Genomic DNA, 27,270 nt, shown 5'->3' with positions numbered 1-27,270 from the left:
TCGTTTTAAATAAGAAATTTATTGCAAATATAGAAATTGATTCTCTCCATACAGGAATCTCCGAGTTGAGGAAAACAATTTCGTGCCATTCAGTTTAAAACAGGAGATCGGGGAGGGGGGAGAGGCAGGTAGAGGGAAGAGAAAGTAAATGAAGGTACCCCCCTAAAAGAAGAAAAGGAGAGGTTTCGGGCCCCCCCCCCGAGGAAGGAAAGGTCCACACACAGCTAGGGTTCACAGGTTCGTAGCCCAGGGTAGCCCCTGCCGTACCCAAACCAGGTGCCAAGCCGCAGGGCCCACGGGGCTGGCGGCTCCTTGCGGAGGGAGGGAGGGAGGGAAGGAGGGAGGCAGGCGGCGAGGAGGGATCCCCCTGCCCCCATCCAGCCCTGTGCTTGTTTGGCGAGGGGCAAGGAAAGGAAAGGGAGGCCCAAGGCTTCCCACCCACCCTCTTTGACACCCCTCTTCCCCTCCCTACTGCTCAGCAGCAGTGAGGGACCTTTAGTGAGGCCTTTGGGGCAGGCATGAGAGGCAAAAATTGTAAATACTGGTTCTGTCTTCAAGGGGGAAGGACACAGAGTCAGAATAGACAAGGAGCACGGCAGCTCCTGGGGGGTGGGGGCGCTGGGGAGAGGAAATCTGGGGGCGGGAGGGGAGGAGCACTGGGGGTCAGACAAGCCCCACCCTTCACACTGGGCCAGCATCAGTCAGCCCTGCCCCTGGGGGGTCACACACCCCCCCACTGCTTCCACCCAGAAAGACCCCCTCCCAGCCCCCACCTCCCGCTTGGCCAGGAACGGGGCGGGATGCTGAAGGGTAGCCTCCCTCAGAAGGGGTGGGACCCATAGTGGAGGCCCCCCCCCCCCAGGAGGTGCTTGGGGACATCCAGCCCCTCCTCCCCCTCTCCCTCTGGCCTCGTCTTCACAGACGGTGGACTAGTCCTCTGAGCTTGCCTCTCGGGGGTGCCCCGAACCCCCCCTCTCCATTCCATCACCCTGTTTTCATTCTCTTCACAGTATCCCTTGCCCCGGGGAACGTTTTGTGGCTGTCCCTTCTCTGCGTGTAAGCCCCTTACAAGATGGGACCTGTGACTCGTCCCCCCATGCCTGGGCCCCTTCTTGGACTCAGCCTGTCCCTAACTGGTTTCGAGACCCTAGAAGATTTCCTCCTTTCCCTTTCCTGAGCTTCTGTTTCCACTCTGTGAAAATTTCCAGGAGTGGGGACGGGTGACTTACTCCCAGTTGGGAACCTTAGAGACCTGCGGCCAGGCCCAGGCTCTCCCCTGCCTCTCTGGGGCTAACGCAGGCCTCCTCTTCTTCGGAAGTGGGTCTTTCCACTCCCACCACCCTGCAGATAGCCCCATCACCTCCCCCAGGCCTGCACACAGGCAGCCTCCACAGTCCTCCGGCACTGGCCCCTAGGAGGGGTGCGGAGGTGAGGGGCCTCCAGCAGGCAGGGGCAGGCCCCGGGCCCCCTGAGGAGGGGTCACGCCAGACTAAGGGTTTCTTTGCCCCTCCAGATCTCCACTTTTTGCCTCTAGAAGGTGCCAGCCCTGCAGGTGAAAACAGACCCACTGACACCACTCCCCAGGGACAGGCACCCAGGAATTTCCTCTGGAGATTCTCTGACAGGGACAGCAAGCCCAAGCACGACCCAAGGCAAGGGGGCCTCCCCCAGGAGGTCCAGGGCTAAGCACCCACATCTCCGCCAGTCTCCCCAGTAGCCCGCCCCGTTCCCTTCTCTCCTGGCTGCCCGCCCTGCTAGCCGCTGGCCCCGGGCTGTGGCCCAGGTGCACTGTGCTCATGGCCATTACAAACACAGGGCGTCAGCGGGCCGGACTCTTTGACATAAATGATCATTTGTCTTCCGTGGCTATTTTGCTCCCCGCTGGGGAAGAATTATCCTGAACCGGACACAGGACACAGATGCAGGAGAGCCTCCAGGGGGGGCTACAGTGCACTGGCCCCTTTCCCAGATCAAGGGAAAGCAGCTGAAGCCCCAAGCCTGGCTGGGAGGCCAGAGGCCTGAGTCCAGTCCTCTTCTGCCTCCAAGATGGGTATCATCTAGACCGTGAAGGCTGGTTTACCTCCTGGAGGGAGGGGCAAGACCCTTGCTGTTAAGATGCGGACCTATCCTTAAGGTCCCTGAAGTGAGATGGTCTGAGGTTTTTACAGGTCTCTTCAACCAGGAACGATGGGGGAATGGCGAGGGTGGGGGTCCTGCTGGGAACCACCGCCCCGCCCCGCCCCACACCGTGGGATGCTCCCTCTCCAGGGAGGCCAGGCCAACCCTGGGCCCCAGCTGCTCCCCTGGGTCCCTCCCTCAGGGCCCCAAGCCTCCTCTGAAGCCACCCATGAAGCCCCCCGAGCTCTTAGGCCCCTGCATTCAGCCGTGTGACTGACCCCCTCCCCCAACCTGGTGGCCAAATCACCCAGCCCCTCCCTCTCCGGGGGCCCCCAACTCTTTCACCCCCCCAAAAATGTCAGCAAGTGGGACACAGAGGTCCTCCCACGCTCCCTTCCCTGGGGCTACCCTTCCCCGGCAGGGAGGCGGGGCAGGGGCGAGGGCATGAAACTGGGGACCCAAGGGGCGAGGCGGCACCTGTGGGCCCCACGCGCAGAAAGACAGGAGACGGGTGTGGGACAGGGGCTGCGTTTTGGTGGCACCTGCTTTGGGTCTTTTGCAGAAGTGGCCCCACCCCAGGCTTCAAGAGCTGCTTGTCAGATCACAACAGAGGGAGTGGGGGCAAGAGGGGGGTGGCAGGGAGGGGGGCCCGGGGGTCCGGACGAACTGGCACATACACGACAGATGTTTGCTCAGAAAAATACAGTAAAATCGTCATGCAAATGTTAACGGGAATCTGCTTTCTCACACCACTGGCTCCGCCGGCTCGCTCTTCTCAGTTTTGCCAATCTGGTGCGAGGAGGGGTGGGGGTGGGGGGCAGGTTTTGGGGGCTTGAGGGAGGTCTGCTCCGCACATCCATGCCGGCCCCTCCCCTCCACTCTCCAGAAGAACGGTCCTCTCTTTGCAAACGTCACCCCCGAAGTGAGCCCTGGGCTTGGTCTGTCCCCCACGTGGGTGTAAGAGAGGTGCTCAGGTGAGCCCTAGTCCTCCCCACAGTCCTCCCCCGGACTCTACCCCCGGCAGGAAGATCGCTAGAGCTCCCCCCACCCCACCACAGGAGATAGCACTAACTTTCCTGATCTGAACCCCCACCCCCAACAGTACAGGTCTTGGTCCCATCCCAGTGCCCACCCTCACCCCATAGCCACACTCTGCAAATCTCAAGAAACCCAACTGGGTGACAGGCCAGAGGCCGGGGAGGGGGGGCCCCAGCAGGGGTGTGGGGAGAGCTGAGTGGGCCCCTCTTCATCTTGAGGCGGACGGGGAGCCAAGGAGCACACTGGCAGGTGGGCAGAGCTATAGTTGTCCCCACCCCAGTGGCCCACATCCTAATCAAAGGTGAAGGGCCCCTCAAGCACCCGGACAGTGTGTTTAAGCCCCCCTAGTCTCAGGACCCTAGATCTGCCCCCACCCAGACTCAACCCTGGAAGCCCCTAGTTGTTGAGAAAAGGCCGCAGCCCCCCTGGCCCTGCCTTCCCTTACCACCCTTTGCCGCCCCCACTGAGAGAGAACCCCCAGGAGCCCAACAGTCCCAACTGCCAGGTCCTCGGTTGCCATGGCGACAGAAGCTGGCAGGGAGAGGGAGGGGCCCCACCAACCTGCCTGCTCCCCCCGCCCCCGGGGGTGAGGGGGGGAGTGCTTACTGTTTGTGCTTTGTTCGATGTTGGGTGGGGGTCAGCAAGGGGGGGGGTGGGGAGCCGCCATTTCCATGGAAACATGGGAACCCCCTCCAGCCAGGGGGTTGGGAGGGGTGGGGCAGGGATGCACGGGCACAGCCAAGAGCGGGTGGGTAAGCCCAGGAAAGCCCTCCTTCCTCTGGGCAGGCCCAGCTGCTGCCCTGAGATCCCGTAAGAGGAGTCGGGCAGGTGGGAGGCCAGGATGTGGGGGCACAGGCAGGAAGGTCCCCATTACACCCTGCCTCCGCCCCTGCTCCCAGGCATCACAGTTCAGGGCCACCCTTCTGGGATGAGTAGGGGTCCTGGAGGCCCAGAGAGGCTGGGGGGCTGGGGCAAGGGGCCCTGCACCTGAGAGGTGGCGGCGGCTGTCCCCCCTGCTTTCTCCTCAGACCCCCATAAGCAGCTCCCAGGCCACTTGGAAGACACTTGAAGGGGGCTGGTGAAATGGCCCCGTGCCTCTGCTCCTTTCTCGTAAGCGAGACCTCCCGCCTCTCCTGGGTGCTGGCGTGGCGTGGGGGGGGCGGGGGGGGGCAAAGGACCCCCAGCACGATGAATCACGGCTCCACGCCCAGGAGGCACGGCCATGGGGCTTTCTAGAAAGGAAAAGCACCAGCCTGATTCTCAAGTCCCTCCGCCCCAGGAAACCGCAGCTCTGGAAGGGGGTGGCGGGCTGGCGAAGGGTGGTGGTGGGGGTGGGGTGGGGGGGACAGCACTGGGCTTGAAAGTTGGGAAACTGCCTAACCTGACACGTGGCCCTGGGGCTATCCCTTCCTTTCCTCTGGGCCTCGGTTTCCCCCACCACAAGGAAAGGCAATGATGCCCCGAATCTGCCTGGCGCCAGATCTCCAAGCGACCTGTCCCCAGATGGGGAGACCCTCTTCCTGCCCCCAGACTCCCCTGCCCCCAAACCGGTCCCGAGTCCCAGAGCCCCCAGACCCCCACACACCCCCTTCTGGCTTCCTGGCCTGCGCCCCCTCCCAGCCCCGCACACCCCAGCAGAGTCCCTGGGCAGCACAGTAAAGATGACTGGTTTCGGTATCAGTGTGTAAACTTTTAAGGAGAACGTGTCTTTGTTTTCCTGTCCGTTATTGTCGGGTGGGGGTTGTTCACAGTCAGGTGGTGGTCAGGTGTGTGCGTGGGTGCGTGCGTGCGGGTGTGCGTGTGCGTCCGCTCCTCGGCCCCGGCCCCCCCTCCCCCGCCCCCCCCCCCCTGCCCCGGCCTCCCCCCTGCCCGGCCGCCCGGGGCCCCCCGGGGCCCTCCCCCTCCGGCCTCACCGGGAAGGAGAGGGTCACAGCTTCTGCTGGGCCGAGACCCCTTTCCAGTAATCGAGGATGTCGTGCAGGTCCTCGTCCTTGGCGAACTGGACCTTCTTGCGCAGGGCGTGGCCGGCGGCCACGTACACCTCCTCCCGGTGGTGCTTCTTGTAGGGCCGGAAGCGCTCCCAGATCTTGTGCGTGCTCTCGGAGGAGTACTCAGGGCTGGAGGAGTAACCTGAGTAGTAGTGTCTGGGGGAGAGCTGGGAGTAGGCGGAGTCCCGCTTGGAGCGGGTCAGCGGCTTGAGGAAGGACACGCGCTGGCTCAGGCTGTCGGCGCCCTCCTCGTAGTACAGGGCCGGGAAGCTGTGCCGGTGCTCGCTGCAGTGGTAGGCGGGCTTCACCTCCAGGTGATGGACCCCGCCGCCCCCGCCGCCGCCGCCGCCGCCGCCCCCGCCGCCGCCCGCGGGCACCAGCGGGAGCCGGTCCAGCGGGCTGTTGAGGGGGCTGCCCTTCTCGATGTACTTGGAGTCGCCCTTGGCCAGCCCCGCGGCGGCCGGGTGGTCGGGCACGTCCAGGCTGAAGACCTTGGCGCTCTTGATGGAGCCGCTGGACGAGACGCTGCAGGTCTTGCGCGCCACGGCGGCATCGGCGCTCAGCTGGCGCTGTAGTGGGTGGTGCACGCTCTCCTTGTAGGGGGGCGAGAGGAAGCTGGGCCGCTCCAGCGCCCCGGGGGCGGCGGCCGAGGAGGAGGCGGCGGCGGCGGCGGCGGCGGCGGCCGCAGGGAGGGACTGGCACTCGAAGGCCAGCTCGGGGTCCCCGCCGCCGCCGCCGCCTCCCCCGAGGAACGAGGCCGCGTCCAGCTTGAGGGCGTCGATGCAGTTGTTAATGATCTGGTTGACCTTGTCCACCTCCTTGGCGATGGTGGAGATCTCGGCGGCCGAGCCCTGGCCGTTCTCCAGGTCCGGGAGGTCATCCTCGGGCCGCGCCAGGCCGTCCCCGCCCGCGCCGGTGCGCACCTCGATGTAGTTGCCCTTGGTGGCCACCTTGGGCGTGTCCAGCCCGGCCTCCAGCCCCTTGGGGGCGGGAAGCTTCTCCCCGATCACGGAAGGGATGGAAGGCATGCAGGGCACGGGCAGCACGGGGGGCTCGCCCAGCTTCTGGGCGGCGTGGACCACGGAGCCGGCGTCCACGTCGGCCCCGTAGCGCATCTCCAGGATGGTCTTCTTGACCTTGACGGACTTCTGCTTCTCCTCCTGCATGCGCCGTTTGCGCAGGCAGTAGTAGACGGCGCCCAGCACGATGACCATGCCGAAGAGGCAGCCCAGGATGGTCATGATGTAGTGGGTGGTGGTGGAGGTGCTGGGCGCCAGGTCGCCGGGGACGGGGTCCCGCGTGGCGAAGGTCAGGCAGGTGTGGTTGAAGCGGCGGCTGTTGCGCAGCGAGGTCACGCAGAACGTGTACTCGGTGTGCGCCCGCAGCTTGTCCAGCGTCACGATCTCCTTCTTGTTCTTGAGCGTCATGACGTCGGAGAAGTAGCTGTTGTTGTACTGGACCAGGACGTACATCTTGCTGTAGGGGTGCGGGATGGTGACCACCAGCGTGGCCGAGGTGAAGGCCACGTGGTGCAGCTTGATGGCCGGCCCCGCAGACGCATCCGTGGTGGACGAGGCCGGCGGCTCCACCGACAGGATCTCGTCGGGGTTGAAGCCCGAGTTCTCGTCCGGCTCCCGCTGGGCGTCGGTGGAGTAGGGCGTGGGGTGGCTCGCGGGCCGCGCGGGCAGCGAGCCGTTGCGGCACTTGGCCTGGAGCACGGTGATGGCGTTGAGGCTGTGGTAGGGCCGGGGCACCAGCAGCGGGTAGCCGGCGAACTCGCGCGGCGACTCGCACTGCAGGCGGTCGTAGTTCTTGGTGACGTTGTTGAAGACCACCAGCCAGGCGAGGAAGCCGAAGAGGTCGCACTCGCAGTTGAAGGGGTTGCCGGCCAGCTCGCACACCATGAGGCTGGCCAGGCTGGCGAAGGTGGCGCCGTCCAGGCGGCTGAGGCGGTTGGAGGACAGGTCGATGCTGATGAGGCTCGGGCACTCGGAGAAGGCGGCGGGCGTCACCACCTCGATGAGGTTGTGCTGCACGAACAGGAACTGCAGGCGGCCCATGCCGCGCAGCATGCCCTCGGTCAGGTTGCTGAGCTTGTTGTAGCCGAGCTGTAGCACCTGCAGGCTCGACTGGCCCAGGAAGGCGCCGTCCTCGATGTAGGAGATCTCGTTCTTGGTGAGGTTGAGGTCGGTGAGGTTCCCGAAGCGGTTCAGCGACGAGTAGAGCACGGCCTTGAGCTTGTTCTCGTTGAGCCGCAGGTCGTGCACGGTGCTGTTGATGTGCTGCGGGATGGTCTCGTAGGGCGGCTGGTTCTGGCTGCAGATGGCCAGCCACACGTACCCCTTGTCGCCCTCGATGAGCCAGCAGTCGGCGCGCACGGCGCCCGGCCGGCACACGCACAGCAGCGCGGCTGCGCACAGCCCCAGGCGCAGCATGGCGCCGGCCGCGGCCCCCCTGGAAGGCCGGGCTGGGGGGGCGGGGGGGGGGGGAAGGGGCCGGGGCGCGGGGGACCTAGCAGCGGGAGGCTGGGGCTGGCGGCACAGTCCTCCCCGGGGCCGCCACCATCTTGGGGGCGACCCCCAGCACGGGGGGGCCCCGGGCGAAGCAGACGCGGCCCGTGCCAACCGCGGCGGGGGGGGGGGGGGGGGGGGGGGGGGTGGTCCGCCGGGGGCACTACCGGCAGGCGCCGGGCGCCGTGACCGGGCCGGGACGCGCCCCTCCGCCTGTTTCCGGGAAGGTGCACAGGTTCTCAGGACTCGACTTCCTCTCCCTCCTCCTCCTCCTCTTCCTCTTCCTCCAACTCCTCCTCCTCGGGTTCCAGGCTCAGAACTTCAGACGATTCCCACGATTCCCATGGGAGGCTGGAGAGTGAGCCTCTGAGGAGGGAGCTCGAGAGACGGGGCAGGAAGGAAAGGACCCATCTGTCACCTGGCTCCTGAAAGGCAGCACCGAGACGGGGGGGACAGATCAGTGAAAGCTCAGAACAGCCCCACTAAGCTCCAGCACAGGCCCCTGTCCCTTCTCCACCCCGTCCCGCTGGGCCTCCCGGGTGCTTGCAGCACTCTAGGGTCCCTGTTACATAGAAGAACGGGGGTGGGGGTGGGCAACGAGAGGGAGGCGGGGACCCAGAGGTCTGGAAGGAAGGAGACAGAAGAAACCAGGAGTAGGGAGAGGGGGACAGAATCTGCGGACGGTGGACAGAGAAGGGAGACTGGACGGTAACAGGTTGGGTGCACACACACACACACACACACACACACACACCAGCACTCCTGTCCACACTCGTCCACCTGCCCGCACAAAGACCCATATGCCCACACCTGAGCCAGAACACCACAGCATGCCCACAGTCTCATGTTTGACAAATGGGCGCGTATACACATGACCATATACCCAAGCGGGCACCTTCCAATCCAGATAAGGAATTAAGAAGCCCGGCAAAATGCCTCCTCCCCTCCATGCCCAAAGATAAATAATTCATTTGTTGTGTAACTGCTCCTGTTCCAAAAATAATTCCCTTGTCTCAGCTTCCATGGGCGAGGGGGAGCAGAGTGGCATGGCTTTGGGCGCCCCCCCCCCCCACCAAGCAGGGGGACGCAGAGGCCGGGGTCTCCTGCAGGGGGAGGGCGTGGGGAGAATTCATCCTACAGGCAGGAGCAGAGCAGAGGGAGAGAGGGCAAGAGCCCGGGCAGCCAGACACACCCCCAATATCACTTCCCCCAAAGTGCCTTCCATTAGAGGTTCCCTGATCCTGGCGTGAGAAGGCCTCGGGCGGATGATGAACCAGAAGGCATCTGGAAGGGTGTGGCTGAAGCCCGGGTCCCCTCTGCGGCTGGAGTCAGGGGCCCAGACAGGGGCAGCACAGGAGGGAGGTTCCCTAGGCAGGAAGACACAGGAGGCCTGGAGCCCCCTCTACCCAGCCCTATTAGCCAGATGGAGGCGACCATCTCTGAAGCTGGTGCCACCTTGTAAAGCGAGGACCAGGCCCGGCCATCCGATGCGGAACAAGTAAGGTGAGCCAAGCTGCCCATGCCCCAAGTGGCACAGAGTTCCCGGCCCGCAGATCCTCACTTTACAGGTGGGGAAACTGAGCCCCAGACCAGGGGAGACTGGCCTCAGTCACCCAGCAAAGCCAGGCAAGGCCGGCCGCTCAGCCAGATGTGGCTCCGGATGTGTATATATATATATATATATATATATATATATATATATATATACAAACCTTGGCTGTTAAAGCAAAACCAATTTACAGCTCTGAGCCCCAGAGGGCTGGAACAGAGGAAGGGGAAGCAGGGAGGGAAACAGTCCCCAAACAAGTCCAGACAGACAGTATTTGTTGAGGAGCTGGCAGGTGAACGGGGTGTTCGATGACCTCTTGGATTAAAGGCGGACATGGCAACCGCGCCTGTGACGGTCAGGACCTCCCGGTCCCCTGCAGGGCCAGTTTGGGCTGGACAGCCAGGAGAACGGGGGAGGGGGACAAGGAGGTCAGGCAGAAAGGGGTGCCCAGGCGGCACAGAGCACTTCTGTCCTCGGCTGTGCCGCGCAGTCTCGGGGCTGGAGTCAGGAGGCCTAAGCTCCCGTCTAACATGGCTCCTGGCTCCTTAGGGCCTCAGGTTCCCCCCTCCCTCCCGGTTCCGTCGCACGGGCAACAAGGTTGTGCTGGAGGAGGCTGAGGCGTCCATCCGCCCTGTCAGAGAACCCTCTGTCTGCACCACCTCCGCCTGGGGATGTCTGGGGACCGCATTTGCATGCAGGCAGGTGCACGCGGGCTCAGAACGCCAGTGCAGGGGCGTGCGGGTAGGCGTGTACGAGGAGACGGGTGTGCAGGCAGCCGTGTGTGCGCACGCGTGCCCGTGCCAGCCACGGGAGTCCCCGTAGGTGAAGGTGAGCACGCTCGTGTGCACAGGGGGCGGGAAGGGGTGCGTGGAGGCGTGTCTTAGGGATGCACCTGCTTACGTGTCAACCTGTTCAAGCACACGTGTGCGTTCCACATGTATATGTATGTGAGCACAGGTGCAACTTTAGCCACACAGAACACCCCCCCCACCCCTTCCCCATAACCTGTCCCCATATCTGAGTTGCACACGCCAGCACCCTCCAGCCAAGCCCAGGGCTTCAGGGCAGAGCCGAGCCTCTGGAGATCCAAGGCCATGCTGAGGGGATGTGAAGAGGTCGAGAGGGAGGGGAAGGGGACCAGGAGAAGGCACCCAGGCTTGGGGACAGGGGCTAGTCTTATCATCTCCCCTCTTCCCATCCCAAACAGTCCAGGGTAGACAGAAGCCCCCACCCCAGCCCCTCTGAGCTCTGTGCAGCCGAGCCCTCAAGGTGACCTTGCCCACGGCCCTCTCTCCTGCTCTTTCCCGTCCCCAGGATGGCCTGGGCGAGGGCCCAGCTCCCCTCACCCTCCCACCCTTCCCATGACTCAGACCAAAGGGGAGGAGACGCCCCATCACACTGCCCCGTGTGCGTCAGCCACTCGGTGTCCGTCCCTGGGCCGCCTGCCCACCACCGCTCGAGGCCTGTCGCAGCCAGGGAAGGGGGACAGCAAGGGGAAGGAGGTGCTGACGGCACTTGGCCCCCGGCCCGGCTGCACACCCACTCAAGGTGTGGGGGAGGCTGCCGGCTCGCACCTGGAGTGGGGGGTCCCAGTGGTCACGGAGGTCCCCCCGTCCGCGCATTAGCAGGAGGACCAGGGCCTCTGCCCCGCACTCCCGGGGGGTGGTGGAGGGAGAGGAAGGAGCGAGGGAGCTGCGGACAGGAGGCCAGGGCTAAGAAGAACGGGGAAGCACAACACTGAGAGGCCGAGGATGGAGATGGATGGAAAGAGAGCATCTGAGACAGGAGCCAATGGGCAGAGAAGCTCAGGGGGACGATGAGGGGCACCGAACCTGCTGCCCACTCCCCAGGCGCTGAAATGCAGCCAGTGACCAGTGCAGAGGGAGGGGCAAGCGGCCGGAAGCAGCTGTTGGAAGCAGAGGCCTGCACGGCCGTGTTAGCACCAGGGGTGTTCAACCTGGGAAGGCCCGGCCCTCGGGGAAACAGCCTGTTTGGGCTGAAGGCGCGCGGCGCTCTGGGCTGACCCAGCCTGAAGGGACCCTCCCCATACACCCAGCCCCCCACCTCCACCCAGCACTAGGTCTGCCCCAGGGCACGCAGGTGGGGCAGGAACTAGCCACTTCTGGCCCGAGCAACGGCAGGCCCAGAGTGTCCCACGGCACCGCCTCAAGGGCCCGTCTGTTCCACCAGCACGGAGAAGAAACGCGGCAAAGTTGGGGAGCAGGGCACTGTAGCGGGACCTGGGGGCGGGCCCCCAGTCTAGCTGTGGCCGCAGCCGTCCCCTGTCACGGTGACACGCTTAGAAGGGGAGAGAAGAGGCGGCAAGACCCGATGCGTCTGAGGGGCCAGTTCAGAGCCACACGGCCGCAGAAGGGGAGTCGCTCTCAGCAAATTCCGCCCCCCCCCCTCCCCGCCCCTGCCCAGAAGCCACTGGTTGACCCAGCTGGCTGCTAGGCCCCGTCCCTCCGGGTGCCACGAGGCTCGGGGCGCCTCCACGGACTCAGGATCCTAGAGCCTCGGAGTTGGCTCCGAGAATGAAGAGCCCTTGCTCCGCCCAACCCCAGCCCTTCCCAGAGGGGAAAGGGACGCCAGGCCCGGGGATGGGTCTCACGTGCCAGCGGCGGAGGACCCAGGGCAGATCTTGATCCGGGAGCTCACCGCCCCGCATGGGCTCCCCGCTCAGCTCACCCGGGACACCGGGCAGAGCCTGCTGGGGACACACAGCACATTGTCCGGCACTCGCCTGGCCCGGGTGAGCGGGTGGCCGGGACGAGGTCCGCCGGGAGTGTTCCCCCGGCTGAGGGATGGGGGAGCCGGGTCAGCAGGGCTGGCCAACCCTGAACCTCCTTCCTCCACCTGCATGCAAGGCGAGTGCCCCCTGTCTATCTCCCAGGGCTCCCACGAAACGCCAGGACGTGGGGACAAATCCACCGTACAGGGCAGGAGGCTCCCGTGGGGAGGCCGGTGGCGGGGACGGTGGTGCAATCTGGGGAACAGGTAGGGGACGTGCCGTCCACGTTCCAGCTCCCGGGAGCAGGGACGTAAGGCTTAGCTGGGGAAATGTCATCTGTTGCTGCTGCTGAGACCTGGCATGGGCTCTTCCCTGGGCCAGGCTGGCCAAGGCTCCCCGAAGTGCCATTGTCACTGTCCGTGTCAATGCCATGACCCAGGATGAGGAGGACCGAGGACTCCTGGGACCCAGCCGGAACTCACGGGGCAAGCGGTCGCCTCACCTCTCTCTGCCGGAAGACAGCACCAGGCCGGGCATCCCAGAGACGGGCTGCTACCACTCTGCCCTCTGAGACCAAGCCTGCCACCTCCGGGGGCGGGACACTGAATCCTGTCACTGCCTCCGCCTCACCGGGGTTCCTCAGGCAGGCCGCTCTGGGCCTCAGTATCTCATCTGTAAAATGGGACGATTATACCTTCACGACTGAACTGCCGTTCGGTCGGTGGGTTTCAGGTGCCATGAGCCCCAGCTGCAGTGCAGAGAGTAAGAAGCACGATGCTGAAGGCAAAGGGGTCCCTGGATTGAGTGCTGAGCTGTGTGACCTAGGGCACGTTACTTAACCTCTCTGGGCTTCAGTCTCCTCGCCCGTTAAGAGAGTCGTAACTATCCCTTTGGCTGACGTTTCATAGTCCTTGAATCTTCCATCAATCCTGCACGGCTGGTGCTATTAACTTCATTTTACAGATGAGAAAACTCCTTCCCCAGCTTCCGCTCCGGAGCTGGGCTCACGGCCGGGACTGGACATGCACGGCTGCCTGGTGGGCTTCCCACCCCTCGTGTAGGCACCTCCCTCCCTGTCAGGAAAGGGCCCGCAAGCCCAGAGAGACTTCCATGTCTCCATCGTTAGGAAGCACGTGGTCCACGCCAGCCATGCTCCGCAAACCCTCCCGGTCAGGCTCCTACCTCAGGTCCTTTGCACATGCCACCCTCCCTGCTTAGAATGCTCCACCCCAGTGTCTGCCCAGGCCATTACCCCACTCTCTACTCAACTGCTCCCCGCAACCCCACCTTCCCTGACACCAAATCGGAGATTAACTCACTGTTCTCTCGATCCTGCCTCTGGTCCCTTCAGAGCACCTAACAATACCAAACGTGTCATTTAGTTCTTTATTACCACCTGCGCTGCCCCCCCCCCGCCCCCCATCGTGAAATCAAAACAGACTTTGGTTTATTCACGACTGTAATTAACCTCCATGCCTGGAACAAGGTCAGACCTGTAGCAGGTGCTGAGAACATGATGTGCAGAATAAAAGCCCAGGGCTAGGAATGGCAGCAGAGGACAGGGGGAGACCCGAGACTCCCTGACTCCACTGAATTCGGATATTAAATATCACCCCTGCTGGGGTGCCCACGGGGCGCAAGACACATTCTGAGCCTTCCTTTTAGCCTCGTGGACTCCCCTCATGCTTCTCACTTAACGACGAGGAAGCTGAGGCTCAGAGAGGTGCAGTGATCTGCCCAAGACCCCATAGCTGGGAACCCGGGCCTGCCTGGGCTCTCAGCACTACAAGACGTTCCAGAATTCCCGCAGAGGTAACTTGCCCCAACTTGCATACCCTTGGTGACGGGGATCTCAGCACCCGTATGAAGCTGTTTCTACCCTTCTTGCACAGCTCCGGTGGTTATAAACTTCTTCCTGTATTACAAAACCAAACCTGACTCCTCGTGCCTCTGTTCATGGGGCCGAGTGCCGTCTGGAGCCACGGAGGACGAGGCCGACAGCCCCCCTCCCTTAAAGGCCCTTCCGATATCTGCTAATCTGCTGTCTCCCTGCCCCTGCAACCTGCTCATCCAGGCTAAACAGCCCCACATCCTCCACTGCCCTTCCTGCGCCGTGGTTTCAAGCCCCCCACTCTTGGGTGCAGCTGCCCCAGGTCACGCCTGCTGTCAGTGTCCCTCCTAGAATGTGTCCCCTGGAGCCCAGCATCATGCCAAACGTGGTCTGCGCGGTGACGGGCACCAGGGCCCTCTGCCTCCCTTGGTCTGGAACCACCCTTCCGTTAGAGCAGTACGAGTGTGCACCAGCCGCGTGTCCTCACCTTGTCCTAGATGTCAACCAACCCCCCCGCCCCCCGGGCCCCTTCACACATCCTGCCAGGGAACCCCAGTGCCCCGAACGTCCCCAGGGAGCTCTGGGCAGTATCAGTTTGGGCTTCACCCTGAGTGCTGCGCTCGGTCCACCCCCATTCAATCATGTCTTGTTAGGCTCAGCCCTCCGCGCAGCTGCCCCACCTCCCGGGGGAACTGGCTCCTGCCCCTCGGTACCTCGGCACCCGCTCCCGGCTCTGTGCCATCCCGTGCCGGGCCAGCAGACCATGGCTGCGTTCATATCTGTGTCACGGCAAAACGGCGGGGGAGGCGCTCCCCCCTCCCCGGGGCAGGCAGGGCATGCTGTCTAACCAGCTGCACGCTCGCCCACGCTCCTGACACAGCTGGCACGAATTTACTGGGCACCTACTAGGTGCCCGGCACGGTCGCGGACCCACGCCTTCACGGAACCGCCAGCTTGCCCGGAAGGGCCAACTAACAACACCATGACACCGACAGCAGCAAAGGCTGACGGTTATCGGGGCGGCGGGGGCGGGCGGGGGGTTGTTAATTGGGACCGCACAGCCCCAGTGTATAAGCACTCATCTCCCAGCCCGGTGACCTTGGCCAGGGAAGGGTCTCGGGCTCATCTGCGGTGTTCTAGGCTGTCACAACTCGCTGTGTGACCTTGGGCGGGTCAGCGCCTTACCCCTCTGGGCCTCAGTTTCCTTGTCTGTGCAGGGGGAGGACAGCTGTGTGCCTGGGGCCACCCCCAGGGCCCTCTGTCAACTGCCCACCGCGCCCTCCCCCACGAACCCAACTGCTCCCCCCAGGGGTGTTGCATCCGTCATTAGCACCTGCTAGTGTCTGGGCCTCGGTGGAAGGAGCTGAGCGGGGAGACGGAAAGGTTTTTATCAAAACGCTTTGGTCTTGAAAAACTACCCAGCAGCTGACCTGACAGGCCCGACATCGATTCTGTGGACGGCTCTTCACAGACGGCCCAGCTCACACGGCCCACACTCCCCGCCACCTGCTCCCCAGCCCCAAGCTGCCCAGCCCCCACCCCACCCACCGCCCGGGCCCTTGGGGGAGCGCGTGACCCTCCTGCCCAAAGCCAAGGGCGACCTGTATTAAAAAGTTCACCTCCTCGTTCCCCCCCCCGGGGTTACCTCTGGCTTTCCCAGAATCCTCCAGGCTATTCAGAGGACTGCCTTCCCCAGCTGACCCCTGCCATCCCCCTTTGACCCCCGCCCCCCCCCACCTGACCCATCCCCCAGCCTGACTCCCTCACTCGGTCCCTGCGTCCCCGCCTGACCTCTCCACCTGTTCCCCGCCTCCCGCACCTGACCCCCTGACCCCCCACCTGGCCCCCGCCCCCCCCACCTGACCCATCCCCCAGCCTGACTCCCTCACTCGGTCCCTGCGGTCCCTGCGTCCCCGCCTGACCTCTCCACCTGGTCCCCGCCTCCCGCACCTGACCCCCTGACCCCCCACCTGGTCCCTGCTGGCCTCTTGGCCTTGGCTCCAGCACACCCCAGGCCCCGCTCAGCTGCAACCCCGGGCACTACTCACCAGTCTCCACTGGACCCGCTTTTCACCAGTGCCTGCGCACGCGCGGCTGCCTCTGCCTGCATGGCCTCCATTCATTCATTCAATAAACATTTATGGAGCACCTACTATGTACCAGGCACTGGCTAGGCCTGCCCTCCCAGCTCTGCCTCCTCCGCCTGCTCCTCCTCCAGGGCCCCAAGGGGTGAACATTTCCCTGCCTTCCAACATCCTCAGGGCTGTCCCAAAGCGGGGCGGCACATCGGGAGCCCGCGGGGGGGGGGGGGGGGGGACACGTGGAGGCTCTGGTGGCGTAGAGTGCGGCCCCCTGGGAGGCAGCCTGGCGGGGGAGGGACGGGTGGCCTGGGGCAAGGTGAAAACAGAGTCCCGGCTCCCATGTGGGCTGGGCCTGTGCACTTCTCACGGTAACTCACTGAATCCTTGGCACAACCTTAGCAGCCAGTGCCATTATCATTCCCACTTTACAGAGGAGGAAACCGAGGTCTCACAACTGTTACACAGTGGCTCGGACCCTCCACGGCACCAGGCTCCGGGTCAGGAGATGCTGTGGGATCTTGCTTCATCTGGACGGTGCTTTAAAGACATTTTTTTTAAATTAGTTTCCCATAGGGAAAACTCGGGTGGCTTTATTTTTAAAACCCCCATCTCTGGAATCGGTGGATCCAGAGAAACCTGGAGAGCCTGGCCGCCTCCCCTGCAAGGACAGGGCTACTGTCCGCTGACCCCTGAGCCCTGGAGGTTGTGAGACCAGCAGCGTGGGAACAGTTAGAATCCCAGCCTTGGGGTGAGGGGATCCCAGAGTGCCACAGTCCCTGCCTTCCTCTGACCCCTGTCCTCCCTGTTCTGTGGCTCTGCGTCCTCAAGCTCTGGGACACTCTCACAGCATGAGTCTGTCATCGTGGGGTGTCTCTGATAATGAGTCTGGGGCTCCAGAATTCTCTATATACCTACAACTCCTTGGTCCTAAAGGTCTGAGTCCTGGTCTCTGTGGGTCACCAATTCTACTAAGCGGCCCTGACCCACCAGCAGGCCCACTGGGGTGGGGACCCAAACCGGAGGGGCACCCAGACGGTCTCCCAGATCCGCTTGTCACCCCATGGGAGCCCCGGCTCTCCAATGGCGGTGCCTGGGTTGCTGGGTCAGGTTTGGGGCTCCTACTGAAGGCTTGACGTTTACTAGCCCCAAACACAATTCCTACCCCATAAAACACCACTGGCCAAGGCTGCCGCGGACACCAGGAGGACTTGAGGCCTCAGCTGCCCGAAGCCACACTCCAGGGACAGCTGTCACGTCACCCCGTCGTAGGGCCTGCAGCAAAGGACTCTGGAGTTTCTGGAATGGCCCCTTGCACCCACGCCTCTCCCCAGACTTCGGGTTCCCCTCACTCTGCCCACCTGCAACTCCTGCCTGGCCTCCCACTGCCTGTCACAGGCCCCCCCAGCACACCCAGGGGCGCAGGCCACCGTGACCCCGACGCAGGCGGTGGCAAGGGGTCCCTCTCCTGGCCCTGAGACTAGCTTCTCTGGAGCAGGTGGGGGAGCCCCCAGGGGCCTGCAGCTGTGGCATCGGAGAACAAGGAGGCTCTGTCCATGCTGGAAAAGCCCCGGAAATGCGGGGGGGGGGGCACCCCACGACCGCCGGCTGCACAGAAACCGTGGCCCAGGAACATGGGCCTGTCATCTTGGGGGGTCCCCAAGATTGTGTGGCTGGGGCTCAAGAGTCCAATACCTCTCTATAATTCCCTGGTCCTAAAACTCAAGGGCGAGAGCCACAGAGACCCATACCCTCTAACGTTCTGGAAGAATGAGCCACATTCAGCTCCAATCCTGACTCTGCCACTGAACCCACAGCGTGCCCCTGGCAAGCGACTTCTTTCCTCTGAGTCTCAGTGTCCTTTTCTGCAAAAACGGGACTAGAAGGGCAAGGCCTCCGAAGGGTGGTGAGCGGACAGCTACAGAGCAGAGGCCGGCACGTAGTAAGTGCTCAATAAAGTCAGCTGCCGCTAGTCTGGTTCCGGCGGCCCGGCTCGCGGGGCGAGGCACGGTGCCCGGCACACAGCGGGTCCTTGTCACCAGGAACGGGTGAGGCCTGCCCCCGCCCCCCCCCCCAACAGTGTCTTCCTTTCAGCCCAGAGGGCAACACACCCCCTCTGTCCCTGCCCCTGTCCCCCTCACAGGTCCGGGCCCCCCAAAGGCCTGCACCCACCCACCCTCCCGCCCTCAGCCTCTTCCCCAGCCTCGGTTTCTCTCCCCTTGCCAAAGCACAATGGCTGTTATAATTAACGGATTATCTCAGTGCGACAGCTGTGGTCCTTTGAAAATTGGGTTGAATAACAAGATCCTGGCGTATGGTAATTTCTTTTCATCCCCCTGCTCTCTCTTTCCCTCTCCCTCACTTCAGCCTTGTTATGCATGCAAATGCTTTTCCCTTTTCCTCCTTCCCGAACACCTTCCTCCTCCGGAGGGCAAGGGGACAGCCTAGATTCTGCTTTCTGGTGAAAGAGTGGAGGGAACCCACCCTCCCATGGGCCTGGCACTGGGCAAAGAGCCTGCGGCATGTGACTTCTGCGATCCCCCCCCTGCCGGGCAGGGCAGCCTCAAGTCCCTACACCTCACTTCCCCTCCCGCCCCCCTCCCCACAGGCTCTTCTGCAGGGGCCTCCCCTGAGGTCCGGGTCCTGGCCCCCTGCACCCCCCAAACCTGCTCCCCGCCCCCACCCGGCATCCCGGTCCCTCCCAAGGCTCCTGCTACCTGCTAGGTGCTGACCTTGCCCAGCCCCCCACCCCCACCCCCGCTGCCTCCTGGACCCCTCCACTGCCCACCCGCTCCCGGCCTCTGCTTCTGCCCCGAGCCAGCCAGAAGCCCGCAGCTGCCCGGCCCCTCCACACCTGGAAAGCTATTGTGTACATCCTCCCACTGCTCTGCGCTGTCTCAGCCTCCTTCCTCGCCCAAAATCTCGATCAGCATCCTCACTGGTCTCTCTGTCTCCAGTCTTACGGCCTCCTTCAACCCTTCCTCCACCCAGCGGAGGGTGGGCCTCCTGAAGCATAAATCGGAGCGTGGCACTCCCCTCCTCAAAAGCCTTCGCTGGCTCCCTACCGATCTGGGAAGACTGCAATAGCAGGCCTCTAAAGCCAGCCCCCCCCACCCCCACCCCACCGCCCCGGGGACCTGCAGAGCTGGGTCCAGCTCCCCTCTCCTGCCCTCCTGCCTCTTCAGCCCAGCAAACCAGTCTGGTTGGGGTCCCTCCTGCGGGGTTCCCACAGCCCTCAGGTTTCTTCCATCACCACCAGAAACACAACTGCTGCTTTCGCTCCCCGGACTGAGTTCTCTGAGGAAGGGCCAGATTCTCCATTAAGGCCCAGCGCCAGGCACCCACTGGGTGCTCACTAAATACCTATTAATGACCGAATGAAGGAGGCCTGCTCTCTCCCTTTACGGACAAGGAAACCCAGGCTCAGAGTAATTAACGACTTGCTCAAGATCCTGACCATTCGTGCAGGACAAAACCAGGATCCGCACCCGGGTCTGCGACTCCAGTGCGCTTCCTGGAGAGGGCTGTAGGGGGCAGCCTTCCGCATGCATCTCAGGGAAACTGACTCTCCCTCCGGCCTCAGCCAGAGGCAACAAGACAAGAGCTCCCGGCTCAGACTGTCACCTCCGCGAGTCTGACCTTGGACTAGCCACGTGACGCCCGGGGCCTCAGCCTGCTCATCTGTAAAGTGGGAAGGGAAGCCCGGCTCACCCCCTTCTCAAGAGGGGGGCAGACACTCGGGTCTTGGAGGAAGCCCCTCCTAATGACATCTGGGCGTCTTCCCACCCTCACCTCCAAGCCCCGACCGCGCTGCCCGTGGCAGGCACTCCTCAGAGCTTAGGGGCCTCCTACGATGGCGGGCATCATACGGAAAAGAGACCCTCTTCAGTGAGAGCCGGTGAGAGAAGCACAGGGGTTCAGGGTATGACCCTGGGGGGCGGAGCTTCCCTCTCTCAGCCTCCGTGTCCTCGTGCGTGAACGGGGTCCACTAGCGCCCACGTTATAGGGGTGCAACGGGGCCTGACGCTGCAAAGTGCCCCGCACGGTGCAGACGCAGCCGTGGCCATAAGGTTCTACGGAAACATGACCCTGAAGCGTACCCCAGGGGGAAGGAGAGGAGAAGGGGGTGGGGGGCAGGACAAAGCAGGACCGTCTGTCCCTGACTCCACCCTCCACAGCCCACAGAATAGAGCTCACACCCCGATGTGTAGCCCTTGGGCCCCTCCCCTCCTCCCCCCCAGCTGAGACCCCCCCCCCCCACGTCCTCCCTTCGTAACCTATGCGGTTGCATGGCTGCCCAACTACGTGTCCTCTGGGCCTTGGCTCGTGCTGTTCCTGAGCCTGGGGTGCCATTCCCACCCTTCCCCACCTCCTGTGGCCCAGACCTCACGCCTCTTCCTCCGGAAAGCCTTCGGGTTGCCTCTGTGCGGGGAGAGTAGTGGTCTCCCTGCTCTGGCCCCCACCCCCTGATTCCGTCCCCATGGAATCCTGGAAGGATCCTAGAGATCATCTCACCCCACCTCGCCTCCCCCCCCCCCCCCAGTTTATAGATAGGGAAACTGAGGCACAGGCGAGGGACAGCAGCTCTCCAGGGAGGCACTGGAACCCAGGTATCTTTGCTGCTTCCAGCCCCGCATGCCATTCTTCAGCCCTGGCCAGTCTTCTCCAAGCCCCCCCAGCCCAGAGCTACCTGAGGACGGGACCCCATCTTCCTCTCTGCTCCCCCACCCCAGTGCCTAGCCTAAGGCCTGGCACATAGTAGGCACTCAGTAAATGTCTGTTGAATTGAATTGCGCTCAGGGCGGCCAGTCGTCTCTGCTCTGTAAGAGAAGCATAGAGTTAGTGGAATGGTCCCCGTGGCAACGGGGGTGGGAACCAAGCCGGTAGGGTAAGGGGTCCGGCCTGCCCCAAGGACCCCGCGGGCCCTGACAAGGAGATGGGGTCTGGGAAGCTGAGCATCCGGACTTAGAGGAGTCTGAATTCTGCCCCAACAGGCAGCGCGGCCCTGGCAAAGTCATCCCACCCCTAGGGCCTCGACGACCTCGTGTGTCTGGGGGAGATGACGCTCCAGTCCCTACGGGCTCTGAGGACCACTTGTGGCGGGGACCGGAAGAGACACGAGGAGCGTAAACACGGACTCCCAGCTCACAAGCATGGAATGCTCAGTGCCTGACCCGCAAAGCCGGGTGAGAATTACGCCCGATTCCACAGACGAGGAGACTGAGGCTCAAGAGGAGGGGGGCGGCCTGCCCGAGGCCACAGGGCCCAGGCACTCGAGCCCAGGCCGCGTACCGGGTGTCCCTGCAGAGCTGGAGGGAAGCGAGGCATAACAACGCCCAAAGATCTCGAACCCGCCAAAGGGGTGGCCGGAGCGCAGGCCGGGGCTGGCGAAGATTCTCCAGGCAAAAGGCCCAGCACGAGCCCCAGGGCTGTGAAGGGCAAGATGAGAAGCCACGTTCTCCCCCTTCCCATGGGGGTGAGCTCTGATCCCACAGCCCCCGGGGGGTTCAAAGCCATCCTCAGATCCAGAGGCTGGCAAAGGCCTCTTTTGGTGTTAATATAGATCGGCAGGAACTATAAATACACAGCCAGGCCAGGCACTGCAGGGCCACACGGGGAGGGGCCCAGCGGGGGCTCTAACCCCAACCCTGCCCCACAGCCCTCCCCCCTCCTCCCCGTTGAGCCTCAGTTTCCTCGTCTGTCAACCCAGGCTATACCATAACCATGATGCCTCGGGTTCTTTACCCAACAAACTACAGTCCTCTGGCCCAGCCAGGCTGGCAGGGGGCTGTGCCTTTCAGGGCCCAGACCGGAGACCCGGGAAGGAAAAGAGGAGGACACAAGACAGCCTCCCCCTGAGCGCACGTGGGACCGTTTGGCTGTGCCTCTGTTCCCTGGCCTAGAGCCCGGGAGCGGCGGGGCAGGGGCCTAGACAGCAACCAGCCATTCACTCACTCCGCCACTCACTCCACCAGCCTTCCTGCGGGTTCCTCCTGCTGGGAGCCCAGGACCCACAGCCAAGAGACAGCCTCGGGTGGGAGGCCTCGGGAGAAGCCCGAGAGATGGCCCGGACCCTGCCCCCATCCTCTGGTTCCTATGCCCCATCCCAGCTTGCATCACGGGGGAAACTAGCTTCACGCCTGCCTTCTGCCTAGACCGTGACCTTGTCAAGGACGGGGCGGGGGGGGGGGGGGTCTCACTCACCCTGTAAACCCAGGGTCCGGCAGGGCGCCCAGGGGACCCTCCACAAAAGTTCACAGGCTCTGGGGCGCCTGGGTGGTTCAGCTGGGGAAGCATCTGACTTTTCAGGCCATGACCTCCCAGTGTGTGAGTTCGAGCCCCGCATCGGGCTCGCCGCTGTCGGCACAGAGCCTGCTTTGGATCCTCGGTGCCCCCCTCTCTCTCTGCCTGCCCCCACTCTCACGGGTTCTTTCTTGCTCTCAAAAATAAACATTAGAAAAAAAAAAACAAAACGTTCACAGGCTCGAAGGCTGAATAAGGTGCCAAGGGAGCATAAAAAGGGTACCCGTGCACAGGGCCGTGACACGGGCCTGGGGCAGGTGGGAAGGCAGAGGGGAGCTCACTGCGCCCGGCACCAACCGTGTGCCGGCCTTGCACACTTAATACCCCACAGCCATGTCGTCGCGCCCACTCGGAAGATGAGGAAACGGAGGCTGAGAGAGACTGAGGAGCGTGCCCAGTGACCCAAAGCTACAAAGTGGCCCAGCAGCCACAGCACCCCGCCCCACCCCCGATACGAGACAGGGCCAGTGCCGGCACACTCCCAGTACAGCTGTTTCCAGCAACAAGAGATGACGTTTGCAGAGCCTGGGGCTCCTCAAAGGCCAGGCACAGACAGGCGAGGGGCCAATGTCCCATTTTCTCGTCAAAGCCTCAAAACAGCACCAGGGGACAGACACACCCTCCCATGCCAGGTAGAGAAACGAGGCCTCCGAGGGGTGATGCGGGACCCCAACCCCAGGCCCGACGAGTACTCCGCAGGCCTTCCCAGTCAGGGCAACCGTGGGACCCTTCTGCTCACTCATCACCTGCTCTGAGATTCACGGTCAAGGGCTGTAGACCCGGGCCGAGGCTCGACTGCACCTGCCGGCTGGTGACTTGGGCAGTGACCAGCCCCCTCTGAACCCTCAGCTTCCCCAAGACCCAGCTCCTGTGCCCCAGGCGGCTGCTGCCAGGAGCAAAGCGGGGTTGACCAACGAGAGACGCCCCCCCCCCTTACAAACTGTAAGGTGCTGTCCGCGTTCCAGGGAATTTAACTGTTACTGTTACACTTTCCTTGGCCTTTCTCAGCCGCCTCTGCCCTCCTTTCTAAAAAGGCTATGACGCTTTTTATCAGATGTTTGTGGCACAGTGTCTGCCCCTGGGCTAAGGACCTAGGAACCAGGTACCCTTTTCATGCCCCTTCTGCAGATGAGGAAACCGAGGCTCAGAGAGGTTAAGTGACTTGTTCAAGATCACGCGGTAAAAAAAAACGCACACACTTAGCCATGATACTGTATACCTGCCCCCGCGTGGCTGTAAATTCAGCCTTCATGGCTATGAGAGTCCTCCCCGGTGCATGAATGCCCACCCGCTCCCCGGTTTATCCAACTTCCCAGACGTGTGCAATATTCACGCACCCCTCTCCAAAGCCTTGGGAGCCCCATTAATCATTCAGACACACCTGCATATTCATTAACTTCCGAATTAATACAGGGCCCCTTATTACTTCGGGCCTGCTGCCTGCATTAAAGACACTTCGGCTTTATTCATTATTAAACTCCCCTGATAAATGATCACGTCCCTCCTTCACAGCGCGGGGGGCGGTGTCCAGGCCCCCAAGCCAGCCGGTCTGCTCCCAGTGCCAGCTGCTGTGCGACCTTGAGCCAGGCCCTCACCCTCTCTGGCTCTCTCGCACGCTCACCCGGTAAAACCAGGCAGAGGTCAGTCTCTGAGCACCGCCCAGGCTCATCAAAGTTGGGCCCACACCACCCCTCCGCGGACTCCTCTGTCGCCTCCCCGCACTTTCGTGGCTCTCTTGGGCTCACATAACCCTCTGTTCTCCACCAAACAGAAGCCTGTCCTCTCCGCGGTTTTCCCGGTACTTCCCTTCCACCCGGGCCCGGGCTCGCACTCTGCAGCCAGGGGGCCTCGGGGCCAGGCACCACCCATCTTCTCAGGGATAAGGTCTGTCCCTGAGCCAAGCTGGCTCGGCAGACCATGATGTGTCCCCGGTCGGAGGGGCCACGCCCCCCAGGCCTCGTGCCAAGCCCCGCGTGGCGCCAGCCATCTGAGAACCACCTCCACTTTCCAGATGGGAAAACTGAGGCCAGCGCGGCCAAGGCCATCTCTCCGGGAAACGCTGATGCCGGCTGCAGACATGTCTCTCTCGCGCTCCGAGTCCTGAGCGCCTCACCATGACACTCGCCACCTGGAGCGGGGATGCTCGGCCACCACTTGCCTCCAACCTTCCCCGACTGGCTCCTCTACGTGCTGAGCTCCGGCTAATGGAGCTGGGGGCCACGCAGACCGGACCCCCTCCCCGCCGTTCCCTGGCGGACGCCCTGATCTGTCTCCATCACGCCTGGAGCTGAGCGGAGCCCGAGAATAAAGCGTTGAGGATGCCCCCGCCGCTCGCACCTCCCCTGCGGGCTCTGACCTGCCTCCCGCTCCCACCCTCCGCGCAGGGCCGCCTCCTACGAGCCCTGGCCTGAGGCTTCGCGCCCCGACCTGCTGGCTGGGGGTGGCTGGCGGCCCGTGAACCAAACTTCTCTGTGCTCAGTCCCATCATCTGAATCGCGCCTGACTCCACCCTCCGTCTGGTCCATCCCTCACCTCCAATCCATCCGGACACCCGTCCAGGCCACACACCCGTACCCCCGAGCCCCCCCCGCCATGGCTCTTATTTAGGTGGCGACAACCGCCTGCCAGCATCCTCCCCTCCCCTCTGCTCAGCGGCCAGAGAGCCTCTCGAAATACTGTCTGTCGTGGCCCCACGGAGAGACCCTCTCTTCCGACACTTCCAGAAGCTTCCACGACTCCCAGGCTGAAGCCATAAGTCCTCCTGAAGATGAAGCGGCCATGAGGCCTGGCCTGGCCGTCCGCTCCAGACCCTCCCTCTGGCTTTCCTCCGAGGCAGCTCTCCCCACTCCCACAGTGACTCCCCATTCTTGTCCGTGACAGGTGTCTGTCCCTCCCGCACCACCGGGGCCACCTGGCAAGCACAGCGTGTTCTCCGCTGCAGCTCCAGCCCCGGCGGTCAGCGCGGTGATCCTGTGGCCTGAACAAACCCCTCTGTCAAGTCAAGACAGCAAACCCACAGGGCTGTGGTCAACGCCAACAGGGAGGCTGGTGGACCAGAAAGACCTCACCACCCTTACTGGGGCTGTGCTCACAGCCCCCCCACCCAACAGGAGGAGAGGGCAAAGCTCATCAGCCCCCTTTCCCAAATGAGGAAACCGAGGCTCAGAAAGACAACGCGGCCTCCCAGGTCACCGCTCGCAAGCGGGGCTCCCGCCTTCCTGCCCGGGCCCGAGCACCCACCTACACGTCAGATCCTGATAAGCCCTTCACGCGAATCAACACATCCAACCCGCTCCCCAGCCCCGGGGCGGGGGGGGGGGGGGGCGCGCTGTTAATTATACCCATTTGAGAGATGGGAAAACCGAGGCCCAGCGTGGTGAAGCCACACATGCCCAAGGGCGCACAGCCAAGAAGCGGAAGAGCCTGAGGCAAACTGAGTCGTGGACAAGCAGGGTGCGAGGCCCTGCCTGCTCTCACCAAGCGCGTCACAAATCCGACGGGCAGCCGGAGAGGGGTGACAGTGTGGCTGGCTGATCCCCAGGCGCCAAGGCTGATATTAACTGGGAGGGCTTGGCGCCTTTGAGGATGTGTTGCCACCCAAGGGGGCTGGGATCCCCGCAGGGGGCTGCACTCTGCCAGCCGGGCAGAGCACCTAATAAGCACCTACTGCTTGCCCGGCACATGGAGTAAGAAAAAAGTGACGAACTCGAGGACCAGAGCGGGGACTCAGGCAAACGGAAAACCCAACACACACACACACACACACACACACACGCACACGCACACACACGCACACGCACACATGCACACACTGGAGATTTTTGCTGTTTAAAGAAGCCCTCCCACACGTTGTTTTGTAAAATAAATAACCGACCTCTAATTTTGCATATAAAACAATCTGAATTTTCACACACAGGTGGGGGGGGCTGCTTCAAGTGGGGTACCACCCTGGCCTTCTGGGGGGCTCCCCGTCACACAGCCAGCGCGAGTGCGGAGGGTGGGGCCCTGGCCGAGTCCCCGCTCTGTCCCAGCCCCCAACCCGGGAGCCGACACACAGAAGGCACTCAGTAAATTCCAGCCAAGCGAACTCCATCAGTGCGCTCGTGTCCAGGATCAAAGCTACTGTGAGTGCCCCCCCACCCCCGCCCGTGAACTTCGCTCCTCCCACTTTCTGACCCTCCGGGGTGCGCCACACACGGTCAGAGCTGGCAGTTCCACTTAGCACGGCCAGGCCCCGGTTGTGTCCCACATAAGGAGACCGAGGTCCCAAGTGACACCCCACCTCCTTCCGGGGCGCCCCTTCCTACCCCAGCCTCTGAAACGCTCCTGCTCGTCCAGGCTCTGTCCTCGACCTACCTACACCCAGCTGCTTTCTCTTCCCAGTGCCCTCGGATGCCCCAGACTTGCCGGGCCAGCTCACCTTCGGGAACGAGCCCACACCTGCCCGCCCTCCCCACCCCACACTGGCCCAGACACCCCCTCTCCCCGCACCGGCCACCAACACTGTGAACCCCTACCGTCTTCCTGCTCGGGCATCGCCTCCGCCAGGAAGCCCGCCCTGAACCCTCAGTCTGGCTTCACCATTCCACGGCAACCCCATGCTCACCAGCTCCGAGGGGCATCCCCCTAGTCGCCACCTCCCTTCCAGAGGGCCAAGACAGCACCGTGTCCCCTCTGTGTCCCCACTGCCAGCAGGAGGCCTGGCACAGAGGAGGCGCCTGGGGTGTGGGGCTTGAGAAAGCAAAAGGACCGCACAGCACTACCCCCAGTCCCCGCCGGGTGTCATTACCGGCTGGTCTCTGTCTCCACCCACCCACCTCCCCACAGGCTGAGGTGTGCCCGTTATTACTACTGGGGACGAGAGGGCCTCCCAGCTCCTTACCATTATTGCTACGACCATTAGGGCCTCCGCCAACACTACGGCTCCCACTCAAGGCAGTGTAGTCAGGCAGGGGCACAGAAGCCGGGAAAAGAGCCCTACAGGGGCCTGAGCGAACTGACCTCGTGGGGCCCCATCAACGGATGAGAAAACTGAGGCTCGGAGAACAAGCGGCTGACCTGAGTGAGGTCTCACGCCTGGTGGGGGCCAACCCACGCATGGATCAGAAGCAGGCAGCGGACTGG

At 63.2% G+C, this 27,270-nt stretch overlaps 1 protein-coding gene across 5 annotated transcripts in view; it reads right to left on the bottom strand.

Annotated features, from left to right (window-relative positions):
* ELFN2 (extracellular leucine rich repeat and fibronectin type III domain containing 2) overlaps positions 1 to 27,270 on the bottom strand; it is a 79,730-nt gene continuing 52,460 nt past the window's right edge. For 4 of the 5 annotated variants that reach the window (XM_058741360.1, XM_058741359.1, XM_058741363.1 and 1 more), the window contains 2 exons: positions 5,070 to 8,079; positions 1 to 2,907 (listed from right to left, as the gene is read on the bottom strand). In XM_058741360.1, coding sequence (XP_058597343.1) covers positions 5,084 to 7,579 — 2,496 coding nt within the window. In that variant the 5' untranslated portion in view covers positions 7,580 to 8,079 and the 3' untranslated portion in view covers positions 1 to 2,907; positions 5,070 to 5,083. Of the gene's footprint in view, positions 2,908 to 5,069; positions 8,080 to 15,813; positions 17,929 to 27,270 lie in introns of those variants that run through there. The other variant, XM_058741362.1, reaches the window with a different exon arrangement.

Source organism: Neofelis nebulosa, chromosome 8, assembly GCF_028018385.1.
Source record: "Neofelis nebulosa isolate mNeoNeb1 chromosome 8, mNeoNeb1.pri, whole genome shotgun sequence".
In the NCBI taxonomy this organism is placed as follows: domain Eukaryota; kingdom Metazoa; phylum Chordata; class Mammalia; order Carnivora; family Felidae; genus Neofelis; species Neofelis nebulosa.
Note: the sequence above shows the minus strand (reverse complement) of the source record. Positions and strands in the feature narration are given on the sequence as shown.